The sequence below is a fragment of the Fukomys damarensis genome, unplaced genomic scaffold, assembly GCF_012274545.1.
Source record: "Fukomys damarensis isolate Sample0158 unplaced genomic scaffold, DMR_v1.0_HiC HiC_scaffold_17, whole genome shotgun sequence".
In the NCBI taxonomy this organism is placed as follows: domain Eukaryota; kingdom Metazoa; phylum Chordata; class Mammalia; order Rodentia; family Bathyergidae; genus Fukomys; species Fukomys damarensis.
The window spans coordinates 10,803,328-10,827,009 of NW_022900929.1; the positions used below are offsets into that span (position 1 = coordinate 10,803,328).

At 41.8% G+C, this 23,682-nt stretch overlaps 1 protein-coding gene across 2 annotated transcripts in view; it reads right to left on the bottom strand.

Moving 5' to 3' along the window:
• The window catches only part of Vps41 (VPS41 subunit of HOPS complex), a 158,560-nt gene that overhangs the window by 47,514 nt on the left and 87,364 nt on the right, over positions 1-23,682 (bottom strand). For both annotated transcript variants that reach the window (XM_033764837.1, XM_010610865.3), the window contains 3 exons: positions 18,983-19,102; positions 17,422-17,568; positions 14,324-14,390 (listed from right to left, as the gene is read on the bottom strand). In XM_033764837.1, the coding sequence (XP_033620728.1) occupies positions 14,324-14,390; positions 17,422-17,568; positions 18,983-19,078 (310 nt within the window). In that variant the 5' untranslated portion in view covers positions 19,079-19,102. The remainder of the gene's footprint in view (positions 1-14,323; positions 14,391-17,421; positions 17,569-18,982; positions 19,103-23,682) is intronic.

Sequence of the window (23,682 nt, forward strand, 5' to 3'; positions counted from 1 at the left end):
CACAGTTTACATAAAAGCCTCACCACAGGGCAGAGAGGCATGCCCAGTGCATTCAGGCTGAAGAAGGGTCCAGAGACCTCACTGTGCTGTGTGAAGGTGGGGACAGCTAGGGGTGAGCTGGAGTGCTACAGAGGCTGCTGAATATTACGAAGCCACAGGACCCAGTGATAGAGGAAATGGATATCACCTTCTAGAAGACGTAGGTAAATAACAGGAGGTTTTGGTTGCCATCACTTCTGACTGACAGAAAGGGCTTGAGTTCTGTTTTATACCAAATCAAGTCCCATCACTGAAATGTTACTACACATTTTCCCTGCCAGCAACCTGGGTGAACAACAAAGGATCAGCAATACTGCAAGAACCCCTCTCATGAGGATCTCAAGGAGGCCTTGCTGTGCTTGTTTGCCACAGGTACCTACAGAAAACATCACTATCACAAAACATGTGGTGGGTGAACCAGGTATTCTCCACATTTGGGAAACCAATCAGGTGGCTCGGGCTCACAGACAGGCAGTGCCAGTGCCTCCTAAAGGTAAATATTCATCAAGGCTGAGTTTTATGAATGAACTGTAAGATACAGAACAAAGAAGCTAGAAAATAGTCCTACCCAAATCTTCCCTCCTATATGGTCCCACCCTAGTCTACAACTTGCAGGAACAACATAAAAAACTTCATGTTCTCTAAGAGTATAGTAGAAACTCCAATAATGTGTTCTTGAAAAAAAAGGAGATTGCACAAGCAGAGTTCTCAATTCCAGACATTGTTTAGTACTTTATCTGTTAGGTACTAAACTTAGCAGACATTGTGACTTGAGAGCTAGCAATGATTTTGATGGACTACGTCTAGTAGTAGCAAATTATAAACACTAATGATGTTATTTATAAAAGAAAAGATTTTGTGGACACTCTGACATTTTCAAGATTTCCAGAGGCACAGAAACAAGTTATCCACATCCAGACAAAACTAAGATGTTCTTTTTGTTAAGATAATTTCTTAATATCAACACACATCACGTAAGAGAAAAAAACCTGCAATTATATTAATCCAGTATGACTCACAAATCCAGAGTTCTCAGTGGCTGTTTATCTTGTCTGGGAGTACTCTCCCATGTAGCAATTCATCTCCATTAATACCCACTAGTAAAAACATCATGTTAAAGAAAAAAAATCCCTTATTGTTAATTTGGGTCGCTTGTTTATGAAATGTCTGCAGCTACTCTGCCGTAAAGTATGTCATTAGGGAGAATGGTGGGGTCTTGTTTTTTCCACTGCCCTTCACTAACACCATGAAAGGTGAATGTGTTTTAGGTCTAAGATGACACAATTTAGTTTTCACATTAACACTGAATCCAAGGGCAGGCTGGAGACAGAGGTGTCAGAATAGAAGTTGAAAGGAAGAAATACTGAATGGTCATATTTATTCTTCTAAAGAACATGGAGACAATGTGAAATAGGAAGAAAAGGGCTAAAGATGTAGGGAAAGTGGGAAGAGTAGGGGAAAGGTAATAAGGGAAAGAAAAAAATAGGAGAAAATGAACAAATAGAAATAAAATGTTTGTAAATGGGGAGGGGAGGAGGGGGTGAAGGGAGGGCAGGGACAAGGGGAAAAAATGAGAACCAAGACCTGTCATGTAAAGGTAAAAGATTCCAATAATGAATGTAACTGTACTGTATACCTAAAATGTACCAATAAACTCAATGAGGGGGAAAAAAAAGCTTACAGGCCACAAAATGAAAAAAAAAAAATGGAAAAATATATAAAAGTTTATTCACTGACTCTGTTAAACATCTTCAGGTAATCACTGGGTCTTTACTACAAAATTCCAGCAGGCCAGTGAAAGTTATTTATTTTCTCTGAAATTTTCTTTCTATTGCACAGAATAATAATTTTAACAGCTTTAATAAAAATCTTTTTTTTTCCCTAAAGGAAATCCATTTGAATACACATGGCTTACAAGACTAATGGTTCAACTTTTCTTTTTTAAAAAAATTAACTTTATTGGTACATTGTAGATATAAATTACGATTACATTCATTGACTGGGAATTTGTACCTATACAGGATATATCTTAGTTCTTGTTTTCTTCCACTCCCCTTCCTTCTCTTCCACCCCTCCACCCCTTTCTATTTACAAAAGCTTTGTTTCCATTTTTTTCCCTTTTTTTCTCGTATTTTTTCCTTTCCCTTCTTTCCTTTCACCATTTTTTTTTTCTTTTGTTTTTTTGAGACAGGGTCTCACTATACAGTTGAGACTGACCTGGAACTCACTATGTAGCCCAAGCTGGTCTTGACCGCAAAGCGATCCTCCTGCCTCAGCCTCCCAAGTGCTGGGATTACAGGTGTGCTCCACCATGCCTGACTCTTTCACTGTATTTGAATGGTTTATCCAGAAAAGATAAATCACAAAATAAATAAAATAAATCCCACTGTGTTTAGAAAACACAAAACAGAAACAGAAAGGAAAAGCTGGATGATGAAAGAGAGAAAAGTGCAGTTTCTAGCTAGCAGCTACAGAAATTGGAAGCTATGCTTCAGAACAAGGTGATCTGGGGCAGTTCTAGGGCCTGGCTCAGAGTGTGACGGCCACAGGCACAGCGTCCCACGGAAGAACTCAGGGTGGTGGGCTTCATGGTTACAACAGCCTTCTTCTTCCTGATGAGAGGAAATGGGGCCTCTGTGGTTTATTCCACAGCATAACTCATGCCTAGCCATGGCTAAAAGAAGGAACTTAAGGGAAAAGAGACAGAAAGACTAGGTGGACTAAGAGAACAAGTTTCAAAAGAGCTGCTGACATGAAAATTCTATCCAGCCAGGTCTTCTGGATCTAGAATGAGGATGAGACTAATATAACTCTGTGCAGTCCTGATTCAGAAGGGAGGCTGGAGATTTATCGATGCTGCCTGGCAGAAATATAGTCAAGTCCAAGGCACAAATTACATATACAACTTTAATTAAATTTTCTATTACCATGATAAGGAACAAAAGCTTTGAAAGAGGGGACATTTTAATAATGTACAAGGTATGATAGAAAAAAATTTTTTAAACTCTTTTAAAAATAACAGTAAAAGCCAGGGATTTAGCTCAGTAGTTCTGTTGTCTGCCTCCCAAGCACAAGGACCTGAGTTTGATCCCGCTACAAAAAAACCAAACCAAACCAAACTAAAAAACAGTAAAAGCAACACTGCCATTGATCCCCTCAAAATCCTCCCCCTTGCTTCAAATACACTTATCCCATTGTCCTTATCACTTTCTGATGCAGTTCTGAAATATTCTTTTGTGTCTTTAGTTGCATTATCTGGCTGTCTCTATGCCCAGAATGGACTCAAAACGGTTCCCTTTAATGGTCTTTTTGATTGAGAAACAGCCAGAAGTCACAGGTGCCAGATCCACTAAATAAGGTGGCTGAGGTACATTATCATGTTTCTGTGAGCCTGCCCAACCACTGAGCAGCACTTGGCAGCAGCATTCACCAAATTTTTGGTCACTCTTCATGAAGAACGAAAAAGGACTTCCAGGACTGCTTCAGAAAGTGGCAAGAACGATGGGATGAGGGGTGTTCCGAGCAAGGAGGACTATTTTGAGGGGAATTAATGGCATTGTCTTTCACTAAAATTATTTTTTAATTTAAACATTCTTCATGTATTTTAATCACCTTTTGTTTTTACTTAATGCAGCATATGTAAACTTTTATATAATGACTTGTGAAGTTAGTGAGATTCTGCACTTTCTATCAGACTAAGTTTTTAGAACCTAGTAAATGCCACATCTTAACCTGCCACCATGGAAAACAAAACAAAACAAAAAACAGTACAAAGATTAAGTGGCCTCCTGGGGGGCAGCAACCACCCTATTAGTGCAGGTCCACAGGAACCAGGGTTTTTCTCTTGTCTTTAAGATAAAGCAATTTTATGGGAATATATCATTTTTTGTGTTTTGTTTTTGTGGTATCAGGGAAGAAGCCCAGGCCCTCACACCTACTGGCAGGCACTCACCATAGAGCTACTCCCTTACTCCCTAGAACACTGGTGGTGAACTTAAGGCACATATGACACAACTAGTAGTTATCACTGAAAGCTCTACAAATTTCACTATCACAGCCTTGGAATGTACCCAGATGTCATGAACTGGGATAGCTTTAGATACAGTGTCTTCTTTTAATTTATAGTTGTTGTTGATATTTCAGGAAGCACTGTTTTGCTTTTCTTACTGTTGTGTTGCTCCATTCCTGCACGGATCAGGAGTGCTCTCTTTGGCAGGGACATCGATCATCCCCTTCCTTAATTTCCTTAACCCGCGGCACTCTCCCTGTACTCTCTCCCAGCCTTCTACAGTGTCTCCCTTCTCACTTGGTGGAAGAGCCTTGCCGCCTGCTTCCTGAGGTCTCCTTGTTCTATTCCTTCCTACCTCTACCCAGGTCCTCTCTCTCCCTAGGCTGCTGCGGCCTCGTCCTGCTCTCTTCTGTACTGCCCTGGGTTTTAGGGGGCTCTGGCTGCTAACTGAGGCTCAGAGGCACAGCTGGGCTGCCGGCCCCACATCCTGTTCTCCACACAGCCGGCTGCACTGAGTTCACCTGGTCTCACCTCAGATCTATCTGCAGGGCCCCACTCCCCTCTGTTTTCCCACACAGACGTATGGCCTCAGCAGGCTCAGCCAGGCAGTTTTCTGGCCCCACTGTCTGCATCTCAGTGGTTTCAGGGCCACTTCATCATTCAGGTTTTTTTTGTTTATTTTTGGTACCGGGGATCGAACTCCGGCACTTGCGCTTGCAAGACAGGCGGCGGAACCAATGAGCCAAATCCACGGCATCATTTGGTTTTTTAACATCCGTGGGTGGTTTGTGAGCAACCTGTTCCACTTTTACTCAAGGACGCAGGCAGACTGGCAAATTATGCTGCCACTGCCACTAGATTCCTGGGTCCTCCAACTACAAAATGCAAATGTGTCAGTGTTTCATGCCAACTTTGCATTACCCAAAGCAATGGGGTAACCAACTAGCAGTCTCCAAATGAGTGCCACGTGCTTGAAATAAGAATGAACAAGAAAGAACTTTTTGTCTTAGTCTCAGGTCTTTACAACTTAATTCAATGAAGAGTAGCTGAGAACTCATGATTCCTAATACACTTCTTTGGAAGCACTGATACTGAGACCCTGGCCTTGACTTAGAAAGTCTGCATCTGTACAAAGGTATCATCACCAAAGAACCAGGTAACATAGGCAAAGGTGGGAGCAGACAAAAGGCAAGAAACAGCAGAAAGAAGTAAAATTTAGGTTCAGAAGTTGTGTATTAGGACACAAACAGTGACGAGGGTGACTATACGAACAGTGTGTATAATGCAAGGGGAAACAATCCCTTTTCATTTTTAAAACACATAACTATAAATATTAGGTCACAAATAATAAAAATCAATATTCTAGTCAAATAAAAAGTTCATCTACCAAATACCAACTAGGTGATCTTCCTCTCCGTATACCCACACTTACAGGAGAGGATATTTAAGTCAAGAAGCTTACCAATTACTTGTACTCATTATATTTAGATTTTATATGTAGAGAGGTATTTTATTGAGAAATGCACTTATGAAATATATTAATTTTTTCAGAATTCAGTAAGCCCTTATTTATATCTTTCCCCAAGTTTTACTCCAATTAATTTGATGAAACAATAAATGAGTCTTCTGATTTCAAAAGAAACCACTACATTACTTTTTCTTATTGGGAAACTAAATATAATGGCAATATTAGTAAAAGCTCCCATTTAATGAACAGAGTAATCCCAGCACTCATGGGAGGTGAAGGCAGGAAGATTACAAGTTCATGCACAGTTTGAGCAACTCAATCCCCAACAGTGCGGTGGGGGGGCACCAAAATATTTCACATTTATATCTATCTCTTTTCACCATAACATCACATGTGTTACTCTACAGATGCCCCAAAGCTCAGAGAGACTAAGTAATTTTACTAAAATCTCCTATGTAGAAGGCAGAAGGAATTCGAGGTCTTATTCTTCCCAGATACCACTCACACTGGTAAATCCAAATTGGAACATTATGATGCTCAGATTGGGTGTGCACTCGGTTACTAGAAACAGAGAAGACTGGACAACCCTCTGGAGATGGCCTGCACAGCCAGGGGCCCCTGCCCTTCTCTAGATGTGCAAAAACAGTGCAGGACACAGAACTTGCCCTGCTTTTCTTGCCTTTCTCTTTCATCCCCAAATGCCCATTAGCTAAATGTGACACAGGAGGATTCGGCCTTTTTGTTGAAGTTAAGTGATATAATGGCCTATCTAAGCTTCTTAGCTACTGCTGCCACTTTGTTTTGTGGTACTGGGGATTGAGCCCAACCAGGGCCTTTGCACTGAACTACATCCCTAACCCTTTTAATTTTCAGACAGGGTTTCATTAAGTTTCTGTTATAGCTTATATCTAGATGTCCCCCCAAAGTCTCATGTAGTCATAGGTGGAGAGATTCAAAGGTGGCTGGATTAGAGTATATGAATGTGGATTAAGGGTGTAATATTTGGATTAAGGGTATGGATAATGGAAGCCCCACCCTAGGTGTGGCTGGCACCAATCAATAGGTTTATAGCCTGGATGGAATAAAAAGGGACAGAGAAATGCAGAGAAGGCAGGACTGCTGCTGCTTGCTGCTTTGCTGTCTTCTGCCTGCTTTGCCATGGACTATTTCTTCTCTGTGATGCCTTTTTCCCATGCCACCTTTCCTTGGAGCCAGCATGAACTGAAACCACCACAAACTGTGAGCTGAAATAAACTTTTCCTCCTTTAATTTTGAGTGTCCAGTATTTTGTCTCAGCAACAAAAAAAGTAACTAAGACAATTGCCCGGGCTTGCTCAAATTTGTGATCTTTGTGCCACTGCCTCTCAAGAGTGCTAGGATTACAGGTGTGGGCCACCACATTTACTTGGTTTCTATGGTTCTTAAAGAAATAAAAAAGCATGTCAAGGGCCAGGGATTTAGCTCAGTGGTGTTGCGCCTGCCTGCCTCCCTCATAATCATGAGGTCCTGAGTTCAATTCCTGATACTGTTCCCCCAAATAAAAGCACTGTCAAACAATTTATAGTAAGAACAAGGACCTTCCATTTTCTTGTACTTATTTACAGGTCCCTTATGATACAGCCTTGTCCCCTAATAGTTCTTACCTCAGTCACGACACAGTAGTCCTGTGTAACTGACTGGAAATAATGCTCATCTGGATACTATATAAAGATGGCCCCCAATCAGTGAAAATACATTTGGAAAGCACAACATCTCGACAGCTTCAGGGCTGTGCTCTAAAGCAGACATATTAAAAGTAAAAGTGACTTCATGTTTCACACTCCCAAGTTGCAGAGAAGACCTGAATTCATGGAAGTGAATTGAAGAGAATGGCTGATAGGCTAAATAAATATCACTGTCAATTAAATGACAACACTAAGCTGATCCAATTAACTCATCTACTAAATGTCAGCACTCATGAAGTAGCACTGAGGAATAGCTCCTGAGTGACTCACCATCTGTTGCTCAGAATAGTGGTTAACAGTGCTGACAAGGAATATTTCATGCTGCCTATATAAAACAAGACATGCTTGGGGATCTGCTGGGTCAAAGGGTCCAAACCAAAGCTGGGCGTGGTGGCACATGCCTGTAATCCCAGCACTTGGGCGGAAGCTGAGGCAGAAGGATGGCCATGAGTTTGAGGTCAGCCTGAAATTACATAGCAAGGCCCTGTTTCAAACACACACATACACAAACGAGGTCTCTCCTGTTTTTTAAAGGGACTAAATAAAACCACAATAATCTGGCCTCAACTCCCTTTCCATAGGAACACCTTTGGAAACCACCTAGGGTAAGCTGGTTCTAGAGATTCTCTAACAACTGGAACAGAAACAATAAAGGGCTGTCAATCTCCGAATAAAAAGGTGAAAGTACAATTTCTGTTCCTCCAAATGTGGCACTTCTCTGAACCAAAATCAAAACACAAATTACTGCACCTCCATCTCCTCTGGTTGTTTAGAGAAGAGGGGAGCAGTTGTTATGCTGTCAGACATGAGACCCTGTAAGTTCTAGAGAATTTCTACCTAGGGATGTGTATCTGTATACCTAGTCCAACCTCTCCTCCTCCCCAGCTCTGCTGGTACTCAGCCTGGAGACCAGGGAATGTCAAACTGACTGGGGAGTGGGCGTGACCCACCAATCAGAGTTCCAGGAGATCGAAGAACAGTTCCAAAGCCCTGCACATGGAGCCAATCAGAGGGCTGTCTTGTCTTCTACTCTTCTTGCGAGAACTTAAGCAGGTTGTTGATAAGATGGCCTAGACCACTCCCTGAGGAGTGGGAGACACAAAAGATGGCTCTTAACCACTCGACCACTTTCACAGTGGTCTAGTCTCACCTTGTAGGGCATACTGCTTTTACTACTTTTAGTTGGCCCAAACTCGCTCTGCAGAGTATATTTCTTTTCCTACTTTTAATAAATGTAAAACCTCACTGTCTTTGCATTTGTCTTGACCATTCTTTGTTCAGAACAGAAAGAATCTGGAAACCACCTCTAGAAGGAGATTTATGAACCCCGAAAGCCAGTAACAGTGAGTATGACCTAGGGCCAGGACTACATAGCAGAGATGCCGGGAAGGACTGTTTGGCCCTGTGGTTATAAGCAGCAGCTCTGAAGTGGTCAGACTTGAGTTCAAATGCAACCTTTTTGCTCATGAGTGTAACAATCTTGAGCAGGTGACCCGGCACCTGATCATTAGCTTCTTTTCTGATACAGTGGGGATAACAGCCGTGTACCTACAGAATACCATGAAGATCAATGTCATCCTGTTATATAGCTAGGACTGTGCTTGGTGGTGGCTGTTATGAATGGAACAAAATGCATCTGACACTTCAGGTGCTTCACATTTTTTAGGGCTACTTATTACAATAAAGTCTGTGAATCCCACTCCAGGAACACACAATGCTCCAGTACCGTGTGGCAGAGCTTCTGTGACCCTCCCAACAGGAAAGATGTAAAAAAAAGCAAATGCAGCAAAATTTTCATTGAAGAACCTAAATTACTTTTCTGTATTTAAAAAATTTCTTATAGTATCGTGTCAGGAAAAATTCAATGCAGAACAGAAAAATTAATATATTACAGAGTCAAACTGAACTCCATGAGAAGAGAAAATGTCATGCAGCTACACTCATAAAGACACCTTGAGTGCAGCTGTTATAATCTCTACTGAGAAGAGCGGAAACCACGTTACTCCTGAACAGAGAAGAATAACCCCACTGCTGTAACCTGCATATCAAAGTCATGATAACGGGTGGATGACGAGGATGCTTACATCTAAGGAAAAATCATTTCACAGCTCTCCTGCACCATAGAGACACACCCCCAACTTCTAGGTCATATTGCCATCTGAAAACACAATGACTTGGCTAAATTCTAAGATCACAGCGTGTGGACCAATTAAAAATATTGACACTGCTTAATTAGCCTGGAAACAGAATGAAAAAGACAACATCAAAACAAGGGAAACCATGAGAGAAGAGGAAGGGGGCCGAGACGAGGGGGAAGAGCAGGGGAGGAAAGACACCGAAGGATTGACATGATTAGAATATGTGTGACTGGTAATCCTGGTTGTTCACCTGACTGGAGTAAGAGATGCCTGGCAGATCGGTAAAGCACACTTGGGAGTGTGACTGTGGGTGTTTCCAGCTGTGGTGGGCATAGGCCAGCACACTGAGGGAGGAAGATGGTTCCTGCTTGTGGTAGTGCCATCGGTAGCTTCGCAGCCCGGATGGAAAGAAAGGGGAAGAGGAAGTTGGGCTGCATTTGAAAAGCTCCTTTCCGCTAGAGGAGATGTGTTTTTTGCTAATGCCATCAACCACGGCATCAGACTCCAGTTTCTTCAGCCACTGGACATGGACTCACTCCAGGGACTCTCTGGGGAGCTTCCAGGATTTCACTCTAGGACTGGCAATGTATCCTTGGTCCTTCTGTACTGCATCTTCCAGCCTCTTGGACCAAGCAGGACTGCACAGTCCAGCTCTCTAGCACACAGACAGCCAATGTGGACTCTATTGTGATCCTGGGAGCCTAATAAATCCTCTTGCATAAACAACAAACAAACTTCCTCCAGAGAACCCTAACCAATACAGTATATTATATACGTGTATGAAAATGTCACAATGAAATCCATTCATCTAATAATTAGTCTGTGCTAATTTTTTTAATGACCCTTCCTCTGCCCTTTCTTTCTTTCTGCTTTCTCTGTCATGTATATAGATTTTCATGTAGTGGTTTACCTCAATTATTTTTTACACAAATTTCCACATGAGATAAGTCAACCATTAATTTCTTGCATGTAAGCCACCAGCCCCTGGTAGCAGACACCCAGAAAAAATGATACAAACACTGGCCTCATTTACCAATCACATATCAGCTCTCCAAGGCAGACTGGCAAACAGGCCCAGAGATTAAAGAGCCTTGTGAGGACACAAGAGCTCCAAGCGAGGTTAATATGCCACATAACAGTTATGGAACATGGTCTCCTCTTAGCAATGTGATCTGGAAGAGAAAAGGCTACCTGCAAATCCTATGTGCAGAGAGTCTCTGTGGGCTTACAGAGAATCTGTGTGCACATACTGTTCAGTATCATTACTGTTTTTCATTTACAGTATCAATATCCTATCAGTGGGAATAACTTTGATGCTGTTTTTGTGATTCTGGCTTGCAAGAGATAAACATGTGGCTTCTAGGGAATGTGTACCCGCAGCTCTTTCTTGAATCTCAGGGCCATTTTAGCTCACTTACTAAAAATCAGTGGCTCACACTGTTCAGAGATAAAGCGAATTGTAATCCAGACCTCCTTAGATTTCCTCTTTCCTTTATCCTACTCAAGAACTCATCTAAACCACTTTGCCTCCTGCTGTGGAAATGGTTTATACTCTTAAGGTCTGCTCTCACGAGGGGAAGAAAATGGTACCTAACCACTAACCGCAGTAGTAAAACATTAGTACTGTGATCCTGTGAGCACCTACACATGGTTTGTGTCACATGAATTACAGTACAAGTGAACTACACTCCAATAATATGGTCCCACGGCTCTGGGATAATACAGACATCATGGGGATAACTGAGCAGCCAGAGTGGGGATAGGAGTATGCAGGTAACCATCGCTGCCAGGATTTAGTGAGCAACTACTAGTGCCACGTATGACCTAAGCCTGTCACCTTGTCAGGTCTGACTCTCACATCCCCTGGCCTTCACTAACATGTGGGCAAAGTGTGGCTCAGAAAGGTTAGGCCACCTCATAATAATCACACATTACCTCAACAAACTGCCTGGACTCTTTGGCAACTTTCTGGTGGTTCTGCAGCATTAGATTTTGGCCCATTTTAACACCCTGGTGGCAGGATCTTGGACGAGTTATTTTTACCTCTCTGACCCTCAATCTCCTCATGTTTAGACTGAAAAGCCGTATCTCCCACAACTGCTGCAAGAGTGAAGTGAGTTCACGTGGGTAACACATATAGCACAAAACCCATACTGAGTCCGCGAGCAACAAGCACCAAGCAAAAAGAGATGACAACTGCCATAATATTCTTATACTTCTCTGCCAATTATTTTTACATGTTTATATTTTTAAAATTCAGGACAAAAAATTCAGGATATGATGCACTAGGATGTTCAGGTTTTTTTTGTTTGTTTGTGTTTTTTCTTTTTTTCCTGGTATAGAAGACAGGGCAGGAAAAAAAGAGGAGGACAGTGAAATACTATTACTTTTCTAATTATCAGTCTTCTCTACTATCGTATTCCTCAGTTTTTCTCAGTATACTATATATATGCCATCTTTCTCCTTAATCTGGAACTACATAGTTATCCTTCTCTAAAGCAGAAAAAAAAAATTAAATCAAACTTTTGCCTTCAAGTACAAAACAGCCCAGAATTAAATACTATAACCACATCAGTCATATGGGTAATGCGGACCAAATGATTTATTTCAGCTTTTCCTTGCTGTAATAACCCATCAAATATTTCTTTCCTGTTCGCCATCTGAATGGGCAAATGAACTTTATAGTTGACCTGTAATATGGTGAAACTTTTTCCCCTCTCAGAATAATTTTTGCAAACTCAGAAAAGTAATGGTATACTGTCCTTGGCACATTTCTCCTAGGCAGCTGTTTCACGGTCATCAGTGCATGCAACACGATTACTGTTTAGCGCCCGCTGTGTGCCAAGCACTGGGCCAGGTCCATGAGACACGAACAGCGAGTAGTATAGACAGAAGCAGTGTGTGCTCGCATCCATGTGACAGTCTGGCAGTCACAGGGACACAGCCAGTGAATGAGATGGCTGCCACTGCATTTCCAGTGGTGGTGCAGTGTTAAGGAAGCCCACGGGAGATGTGGCCGAGTTTGGGTCCAGTGGGGGTTCTCAGGAAAGCAGCGTGAGCTAAGTCTGAGTAAACTTCAAGGAAGCAAAAAGAGTGGGGGGAACCCCAAAAAAACAAAAACACTCTACACAGAGGAGAAGGAGGAGCCTAGGGAGGAGACCAGGAGCTCAGTAGGAGCCACAGCCAGGTGGGCACAGAAGGCTGCCAATCTCTGTGCTCCACACCAAGAACCATGTCCCCTCCTCACCCTAAGAACAGGAAGCCATGGGGGATGAGCACAGAATCTGAACTGTATTTCTATTGTGTGGGGAGTATGCATGGTGGGAGGAGACAAACCAGTTCTGAAGCTGCTGCGGGGGTGCAGACCACTGGGCCAGACCAGCCATGGCACGAAGGAGGACTCGGAAGGTACAAGGCAGCAGGACCAGGTGTCAGCACGGCATGCAGGGTGTGGGTGTGTGTATGTCCGTAACTCTCACACCTCTCACAACTCACCTGGGAAACAGGGCTTCTTTCCCACATATTGTTGATGAGATTACTGAAGTAGTCAGCAATGTGTCCAAAGTCCAGGTGGGAAGTGACAACACCAGAACCCAGGCCCAGGTTATCTAACTTCAAAGCCAACTACAGGACTGTCACGTGAAATTCAGAAATAGTTTTTTAAAAAGGGTTCCTATGGATATTGTTTAAAACCTTTTGGAGAGCTGAGTGAAGAGACAACCCACAATGTGGGAAAAATATTTTAGCAGCTGTTCTTCAGACAAAAGTCTACTATCTAAGATATATAAAGAACCTAAAAAAATCAGATCACCCAAATTTAATGACCCAATCCAAAAATGGGCATCTGACACGAATAGACATTTCTCAAAGGAGTAGAAACATCAAATGAACATATGAAAAAATGTTCAATGTCACTGTTCATTTAAGAGATGCAGATGAAAACAACACTGAGATTCCATCTCATCCCAGAAAAGAATGGCTATCAAGAAATCAACCAGTAACAAATGCTGGCAGGGTTGTGGGAAAAAGGAATCCTTCTCCAGTGTTGATGGGAGTGCAGGCTGGTGCAACCATTGTGGAAATTAGCATGGAGATACCTCAGAAAACTAGGATTAGAGGTCCCATTTGACCCGGGTAGTCCCCTGCTGGGTATCTCCCCAAAAGAATTAAAAGAATCACACAACAGTGACATATGCACAACCATGCTTATAGTGGCACCCAAGTAATAGCTAAAATGTGGAAACAGCCCAACTGCCCATCAAGTGAAGACTGGGTAAAGAAAGTGGGGTGTGTGTGTGTGTGTGTGTGTGTGTGTGTGTTATAAAAAGGAGTACTACTCAGCCATAAAGAATAAGAAACCAGAGACATTTATAGCTAAATGACTGCATGACTGCACAGTGAGGCAATACTCTCAAGTGAAATGAATAGGACAAACATCCGTAAATATCAAATAGTTTCTCTGGTGTGAGAAACTGAAAGTAAATAAGGATCAAAATGTATAACAGATAATGTGAAATAGGAAGAAAAGTTGCAAAGGGGAAGGGGAAGTGGAAGGGGTAGGAGAAGGTGAGTTCAGAGGGGTAGGGGAAAGGAATAAATGTGAGAAAAGAAAAAAATGGAAACAGTCTTTGTAAATAGTGCAGGGGGTGAAGGGAGGGCAGGAGAACGGGGAAAAATAAGAACCAAGATGGATTATGTAAAGGTACAAATTCCCAATGATGAATGTTACACTGTATACCTAAAATGCACTAATAAACTTAATGAATAAAATAGAATTTAAAAAAGGATTCTCAAGGAAAGTTTCAAAACATAAAAACTCCTGGGTCTACTTAATATACATACTAAGAGATACGCCCTGAGGAAGAACACAGCCTCAGCTTTCCATTTAATAAAGCAGACTCTTTTGCAGCTTTACGCTCAGAGAAGACAGGTGAAGGAGCCATACCGATCTCAACATAGCGACTCGGCAAATCTCGCATTTCACCAGCATGCCGTTCCTTCACTGAACATATCTGGAAAATAAACCACAGGTTATTCTATTCAGCTAGTGGAAAATTCTTCGTAACAGATTATTTGATGTATGATACTTTTATTAAGTTAACCATGTAGCCCTGAAGATGGAATGCATAAATCTACGGTGTGATTTTAACGACAGAAATTAATTTGAATGATATATAGCAACCATTACTTATACTCATTCTCCAACATTCTTCTTCAATAAAGTCATTCTCAAAAGCTGGCATGGTGGTGCATGCCTGTAAACCAGGTGGGAGAGGCTGAGGTGGGGAGGACTGCAAGTTTGAGCCCAGCCTGGGCAACTCAGCAAGACCTTGCCTCAAACTGAAAATTAAAAATGGGCTGAGGATGTATGCAAAGGCCCTGGGTTCAGTCCCCAGTACCACATTAGAAAGAGGGAGAAACACAGAAACACAGAGAGAGAAAAGAGACTGAGAAGCAGAGACAGGTAGGCAGTCTTATTCAAGGGCAAAGAAAGAAAACTTTAAGACTTTTAATAGAGTCTAATGATTGGTCTCTGAAACTTTACTTACTGCATCCCATGCTGCGATAAGGACCCTGCAGTCAATCCCAGAACATGTATACTACAGTGGGCCCCCAGATTCTATTGCTCAGTGATCCTCTGAGTGTCTTGGTTTGTCTAAGTACTCTCTAATGCATTCACACAATGATGAAATCACCCACGGGGAACTTCTCAGAATGTAATCCTGTTGTCCAGAGATCTTCACCATGCAGATAGGGCTCTGCTCGGAAGATTTAACCAAAAACCCCAGGGCTAAGGTGACCAGTGTTCACATTAGACCTGATATTTCCAACTACACATTAGTTCCTGTTGTTCAAGATACTTTCCAGAAGGGTGCGTGCTCTTGTTACCTCATGTGGATTACGATCAATGTATTGCAGAATTGGAGAATGGCAGCCATGCCCAGCTGCAGCTGTTTTGAGTATGGTATTTTTCACAATTTTTTAAGGGAACAAAGAGAGGTGCAGAGGAGGGAAGGGGAAACAGCAGCGGTGACAAGACTATGGAGCCTGCAAATCTAACACATGACTACCAGCCATTTACAAAAAACCTGTGCTGACCTTTGTTTTCAATTGTACGTATGCAGGGCAGGTAGAAATGTATACATACCTCAGTCTGTGGCTTAAGCTGGGTCTATTCCTCAATCTCTTTCTGTCACCCTCTACCCTATCACACATACACAGACACACCACACACCACATATGCACTTTAATAATGCTTGTGGATAAGGCTATGATCATTTTCGACCATCTGTGCTGTAGTTTCTGAAGGAAAATATTCAATTTTGTAGTAACAAACAGGAAGAATTTATGTAAATTCAGTCACCCAGGTAAGACTGACTAACCGTGAAGTCAAAGACTGATCTTATATGACTTTCGTCAGTATTGGGTTTTTTACCCCCTTTTTCTTTGAGATGGTGATCATTTATAACTGACCCTAAATGTGGCTACACTTTGGAATATTCTAAAATAAAAACCCATGGAGGAAAACAAATATTCACAGAACATTTAAGATACCAAGAACATAAATTTACATGTGGAAAAGATGGCACGAAAGAAGAGGAAATATTATTAAAGAAGATGACGGGAGGACAGAAGTGCTAGGTAGGGTAAGGGAGATGTATAATGATAAAAATATATTACAGTATAGACTTGTATGAAAATTCCCCATCAAAACCCAGTACTTTGTAAAATTTATAGGCACTAACGAAAATGTACTTTAAAAAAAGAATATAAACTTATTGGATTGAGAACCACACATGGAATGGGGAGATGGCAGATCACTTTTTTTATACAAGACCACTGGACACATTTTCTTTTTTATTAATCTACATATGAATCAAGTATGCTGACAGAACGCATGAAAACAATCATTTCATACTCCATCTAAAAAGAAAGAAAACCCGTATTGCTCCAGTGTGAGGGAGGGCCTGGAAGCCCTTACCTCGAAACAGTGATGGTTTTGGAAGTAACAATCACAGCATCAGTAAACTCCATGCTCTCCCTAACCAGACAAAGAGTGAGCTTTGAAAAGTAACATCCCTTTCATGGTCTTTCTAGGATTCCCGGTATGAGAGCCATCATTTACTAAGCAATTATAATATGTCAGACTGTATGCCAAGCATGTTGTAGCTTTTCGCTCACTCTCTGCTCATCCAAAGTTGCGATGTGAGCCATGGCTGGACTATCGCTTTGCAGATGGGAACAGCAGGGCTGAGGGAGGGTGGCACAGGAGGAAGAGGAGTCACAACAGACCCCAGGCCTGCTTGCCTCCAGAGACTGATGATCGCCGGGACACCTTCTCATACCATGTTTAATTCAGCTAACATTTAGCTTGTTTATATTAAGTAATGTATTTCTAAAGGCAAGCAAACAAGTTTTGGCTGTGAAGTACCTACTCTGACAGAAGCTCTGGTGTGTGGGAGACAAATGTGATTGAACTCTGGCCCTTTCTATAGAGCAGCTAAATCTCATTCACCCAGGCACATTAAGGTCAGATAATTATATGCCCAGAAAATATTCCCAGATCTTATTACTGATAATACGTCTGGGCCTCTACTCCATCAAAATTACCAAGCAAATGGGATGATTTAGTTTTAACATTCTCTCTCCACCATCAATAACTCAAACGAAGATGCTAAGGGTCAAAGCTAAGGGAGATGGAATAATAAAAAGAAAACCTGGCTAACCAGCAAAACTACCCACATGTTCCATAAATAGCCACGGCCTTGCAACTGGGCTGTAGGAAACTTAAAAAAGATCAAAAAGTCAGCACCACTCTAAGCATGGAAAAGCCTAGGTTGCACTGCTTGATACAGAAAAGAAAGAATGTACAGTACCTTACAACTTACGAACGGAAAATAATTAAACAGTTACCCCATCAGCACAGCAGGTGAAAACATCGGGGGGGGGGTCACAGAAGCCATCTGAGAACTCCTATCCCTTCAGGCCACTGTCAAGGGATCTCTAACAACACGAAGTTATTATGAAGACAAGCAAACCCACCGTGATAGATGTCCCCCAGCCAATGATCAGGGTCACGCCGTCCTTCCAGCAGAGGCTGCAGGGATACATATCTGGGCGGAGGCTCACGTCATCCCGGGGCACATTGGTGATTCTTTGCTTTGAGGTGATGTCAAAAATTTTCACACCCTGGAGAGCAACACAGCACTAAGCATTCTCTACTTGGAAGAAGGGAAGGAAAGGAAAATTTATCAACAGCCCCTGCTGCACTGCACAAATGAGCACTGCAAAATATTGGCAGCATTTATGGGGTACGGCTATGAGCGATGCAAAGGAGAATTCTCCTGCTCCTCACAGGTCCTGTGAGAATTAAAACCAAAAAAAATCTCTACACCTCGTGGACACAGAACGTTTCATCAGTAGGTGGCCTGGTGACTCAAATCTAACACAAATGTGAAATGTACAAACATCAAAAACTCCATTTCCAAAATGACAGACAAGTAACATTTCTAATTGTACTTCCACACCACAAAAATGAGGTTTGATTTTTGAGAAATCACCTACATAAAGAAAACTACACCTTATATTTTAAAGTTCTCAAATGGAAACATCAAGCAAGCTGCTAAGAATGGACCATGAAACCACAGGTTAGTTTAACTCTCTTGGGAATGAAAATGGGTTCTGAGGAGATTTCTATCATTTAAAACTGAAAAAAGCTGGGCATGGTAGCGCAAGCCTGTAATCCCAGCACTCTGGGAGGCTGAGGCAGGAGAATTATAAATTCTATCCCAGCCTGTGCACCTTAGTGAGATCCTGACTCAAAATAAAAACTAAAACAGTCTGGGGATATAGCTCAGTACAAAGGCCCTGTGGTTCAATCCCCAGTAAGGAACAAAGAGAGAAAAGCTGATTTACTAAATCATATCTTGAAATTTTCAAAAGATATGCCAAATATGAACTGGCTCCAATTTTTATAGACTTTAACTAAGTAAACTTTAATTAAGTGTGGTACTGAAATTTATGATCTGCTTTCGTAAAGGCAGGCCTAGACTTCTGCCTCAGATTATGCTCGGAGTACAGATAAATCAGCGATATTCTACACTTATTTCACCTCGACAGTTACCAGCCCTTGGCCTTCCAGACCTCATTTCCAATGCAGCCCCTCACTTATTAAGATGGTTGCTCATTCTCTTGCCTACTCTCCATGCCCCAGGTTGCTTATTCTAAAATAGAGTCCAGAATATGTTGGGCATTATTTTTTTCTTGGGGGGGGTGTTGAGACAGGGTCTCACTATGTAGTTGAGACTGACCTGGAGCTCATTATGCAGCCCAGCCTGGTCTCGGATTCACAGAGATCCTCCTGCCTCAGCCTCCCGAGTGCTGGGATTACAGGCATGCGCCACCATGCCCGGCAGGCGTTACTATTTTATGGAAGCTAAAAGCAATCTAATTTCTTTAACCTCCTATGTATGGTATCAACTGCCATTTGTGGTTTTTAGAAATAACCACCAGCATGGCACCTCTCCCTTTGTCACAGCCCTATCAATCTTATCTACTCTTCTGCTACCAATCAAGTGTTTGGAAGGCAGAGATGGGCTTTTACCATGTTATTTGCCCAGGCGATCAGATGGCCCCTCCACTTCACGCTGCGAATATTGCCTTCCCCTTCATGCAGGACAGAAGACTTCCATCTGTTCATCCACGACCGCTCAAACAGCAGAAGCTGGGGACAAACAGCATAAACACAGACTTTCAGAACGGAACCATGAGTACAGTCCCTGTTTACTATTTTGCCTGTCAATGTGACCACAGGTCACATTTTCCGAGTACACGTTATCCAACTCAAGACATGGCAGATTTGAGCACTGGAGTCATGACCAAGTCACACCACTAGATGGCAACAACACACCAAGAGAACAGGAGTGCATCCAAAGCTCTGGATCAGAGTTCTTCAAAAGACTAATTTATTTTGTAAAGTTTGAAGTCAAAGCCCCCTAAATTTTTCACTAAAACAAAGATATCCATTATGCGTTAAGCTGCAGTAGTCAGAAACAGTCTATGTTCTTCATTTTAATGCAAGAAAAATGATTTGACAATGACTTTGAGCAGTAATTCACGTAAGAGAAATTTGCTTTCAAAACTTCCTAGTAGCTAATGTATTTAAAAGACAGAATCTACAACTTAAAAACCAGTGGAAAAACTTTAATATAAAATACATGGGGTAAATACTTCTAACCGTGCAGAAGATACAGTTCTAGGAATTTATGCATTGTTATGGGCACAATAAAATATTTTCTTGATATGTCCAATTTATATCATTTAAGAAAAAACATTTATGTAATACATAATCAAGGCATATAATCCCAAAATATGTTTATCCTTTATATACAAATGCTGATAACAGCATTTTCTCCATAAGAGAAAATTTTGGGTGTTTTGTTTTGAGACAGGGTGTCATTACGCAGTTTAGGCTGGCTTTGAACTCACTATGTAACCCACGCTGGCCTCAAACTTGTGGTAGTCTTCCTGCCTCTCTACGGCTGGCTGCAGCCAAGCCAGGCTTTTTTAGGGAATGAGCTAAATCACAGCCTCGGATTACAGGTGTATAGCACCACGCCTGGTACCATAAGAGAATTTTAAAAATTTCTACCACTGGAGGCAATTTTTGTTCTCCCCAAATTAAGGAAGGAAAGCACAACCAAAAAAGTAAATTCACATTTTCTTTGAATTTCCTATGTATCCTTCTCAATACTTATGTTCCAACGAATCAAAGAGGCAACCCCCCAAAAAAAACAGCTAAAAGATACCCCAAAAAACTAAATTTACACATAAGCTACAGGAACCGTGTCTTGCCAAAGCAGAAGGAAGATGAATGTGCTCACTATTTTGTCAAAATACAGGCTTCCAATTTGGGAGAGGAGGAAAAAGTTGGAGGATATATTTAGTTCTTCTACATAGAATATCACAATCCACTAGAAAGAGCAGCCAGGAACAATTACTGGAATAGGAGAAAATAACCAGATCAGAGTGCCTGCCATCCATCTACAGCAGAGTCTGGTAGAAGTGACTGAAAGAGAAAGGCAGGCACAAAAGCAATGGGGCAGCCTGTCAGGAGGACTGGCAGGCTGGCTCATCAGGAGAGAAACACAGAGGAGGCATCCACTCCTCTTCCTCCCCAAATGACACTGAGACATGACCAGGGCAGTGCTGTGAGGAGAAACAACTGCAGCCGTCTTGAGAAAATTAAATATACTTCTAATTTAAAATGAAATATTCTATAAAATATGCCCAAAACAAGACCCCAGTGGAAGCTGCGATTTAGCTCATTCCCTAAAAAAGCCTGGCTGGGTGGCAGCCAGCCACAGAGGCGCAGGACATCAAGGTGTCCACCTGGCTGGTCCATGGTGACCAGTGTGATGGGCCCACGGGGATGGTCATGCTCCTGGGGGAGTGCAGCGGGAGCAACAAGAGCTGGTGGGAACAGGTGACCGTGCCAGCCTACCAGGTGCCACCCAGAGAGGACAGCTGGGAGGAAAGCAGGCAAGCTAGCAAGAGGGGGACATCTGCGGGAAAATTCAGTATGTGATCAGAATTATCCAGGGAGTAAGAGAAATCGTCCACTCCTAACTCCACGGGAATAAGACATTCCAAAAGCCAGGAAAGAACTTTAAAATTAAGATCTAATCTTTCTCCTCGTTCTAAGGTGACAATAAGAATAACGTATTAATAACAAAGGGCAAACAAAGCAAGACAAAAAATGCTCAGTCCTCTGTAAAGGAGGAAATCAGACTATACACAACCAAAGTTTTCTCAACACAACATCCATACTGCAAACCAATGTTGTAAACAAGGCAAAGACCATAGATCTCAAGGTTAATGATAAACAACAACACATGTGCATCTGCCATGTGGCACACGACAGAAACATTTCAGGGAGGTATGGAGAGGGATAACTAAGTAAATTGAAAGGTAGATTATGTTCCTGGGCAATAAGATCCAAAGCTCTCAATGAAGAGCTTAAATTGCTGCATTAAGTTTACCTGTGATTTTAATCCAAGGCCAAAGAAAATCACAAAGAGGTCAATTCTAGAAATTCCAAAAGGAATAGTTTCATTTGGAACGGATTATGGTAGTGCAGTCCTGTATTCCACCTACTCTAGGAGGCTGAGGCAGGAAGATCATCAGATCAAGCCCAACCTGAGCAACACAGCATGACCAGAACTTGAAATTAAAAGGGAGAGGGGCGGTCAGGGATGTAATTCAGTGTAAAGGCCCTGGGTTCAATCCCTGTTATCTCCCCTCCCCCCACCCCCTATCATCATAATCATCTGGGGAAAAATGAGAACAGGAAATTTTTTATAAATTAAGTAGAGTGGTACACTGGTTCACAAATTTAATTCATTCCATAATTCTGGAAAAGATGGCCACGTTCATGTTCATATGGGAAAGATGGTTGCAGTTGTGTTCAGCAGCTGATGCACAGTTCACATATAACAAAATTTTGCCAAATGCTTCTGTGTGAACCAAACTGTTCTCAAACAAAAGCATTCACAAATAGAGCCACTACTGTAATTCAGAGTGGGGGTGGATCTGCCTTGCCAAGTAGTAAAATATTTCACAAAATTAACAGCCCAAACAGTTTATCAATCATTCTAGAATTGACAGGTGAAGAAAAAAGAAGAGACAAAGATGAGTCAAAGTGATACTACCAGGCCTGGGGTGCTATCCTCTCAGGGAAAGGAGATCTCTCCTGGTTGGCATCTTTCTGGGGCATCCTTCAGCTCTGTGGTCCTGAAGCTTTAAAAAGGACCAACATCACTTATCATTTGAGAGATGCAGATGAAGAAAGCGCTGAGATTCCATCTCACCCCAGAAAGAACGGTGGCTATTATGAATCAACCACTAACAAATGCTGGCAAGGTTATGGGAAAAAGGAACCCTTCTCCACTGTTGGTGGGAATGCAGACTGGTGCAACCACTGTGGAAATCAGTATGGAGATACCGCGGAAAACTAGGATTGGAAGTCCCATTTGACCCAGCTATTCCTCTGCTGGGATCTTCCCCCCAAAATTAAAAGAATCATACCACTGCGATATATGTGCACCCAGGTTCACAGCAGCACAGTTTGTAATAGCTAAAATTTGGAAACAGCCCAATTACTCATCAAATGGAGAATGAAAAGAAAATTTTTTTAATGAAATGTGGCACTATTCAGCCATAAAGAGTGAGAAATTAGAGACATTTACAGCTAAATGGATGCACACTGGGGTGATACTCAAGTGAAATAAGACACACATGTAAATACTGAATAGTTTCTCTGGTGTGAAAATCTAAAAGTGTAAATAAGTATCAAAAGGTGTAATACATAATGTGAAATAGGAAGAAAAGGGCAAAGAGGAAGTGGAAGTAGAAGGGGTAGGGAAAAGTAGAGAATGGAATTAATTTGAGAAAATGAAAAAATGGAAACAGTCTTTGTAAATGGGGAGGGATGGAGGGTTTGAAGGGAGGCAGGGGATTGGGGAAAAAATAAGAACCAAGATGGATTATGTAAAGATACAAATTTCAATGATGAATGTCATTATATCATATACCTAAAATGTACCAATAAAAAGAAAAAACAAGAAGGACCCTAGGAGTCCATACTTAGAAACCAACAGTTGCTAAGGGATAATCAGAGTAGTAAGGAAGCCTGCAAAGAGATCTGTAACAAGCCAGGGGGGGACTAACAATGAGGAGTGCTTGAGCACTCTGTGGGAGAGCGAGGCTCACAGGAGTATGAATGTATTTGCATGTATTTATATATACTAACATTTATGTATGTTTGCATGTGTATATATGTATATTAACACAAAGTCAGAATGTGTTAAAAAAGCAGATTATGTAAGGTAAGTGCCTTGGAATGGCTGCCACCTTTCTGAGAAGTAACTTCCTTCTTCACCTTAGTTTCCATTTCCTACATCACAAGTCATGGGCACGAACAAGACCTGTTCGTATAAGGAGTGTGTCCAATAATGACTCCTGAGTGGCTGCCCGCAGCCCACACAATCCCTGACCCGCCTGTACCAGTCACCCACCATATAACCAAGCCCCTTCCCCAGCTCCCTCCCCTCCTTTTCTTCCTCCTTCACCTACTGGGCCAAATGCCACAGCGGCTCTACAACAAAAGCTCTTATTCTAGCTCTGTTGGTGTACAGAGTGATCTTTGGCAGGCGCCGGTTTCTTTCAGATTACAAATTAATATTACACATGATGCCTCTTAAAATATAAATGTGTATCTCTATATAAAATGATAAAATATTAAGA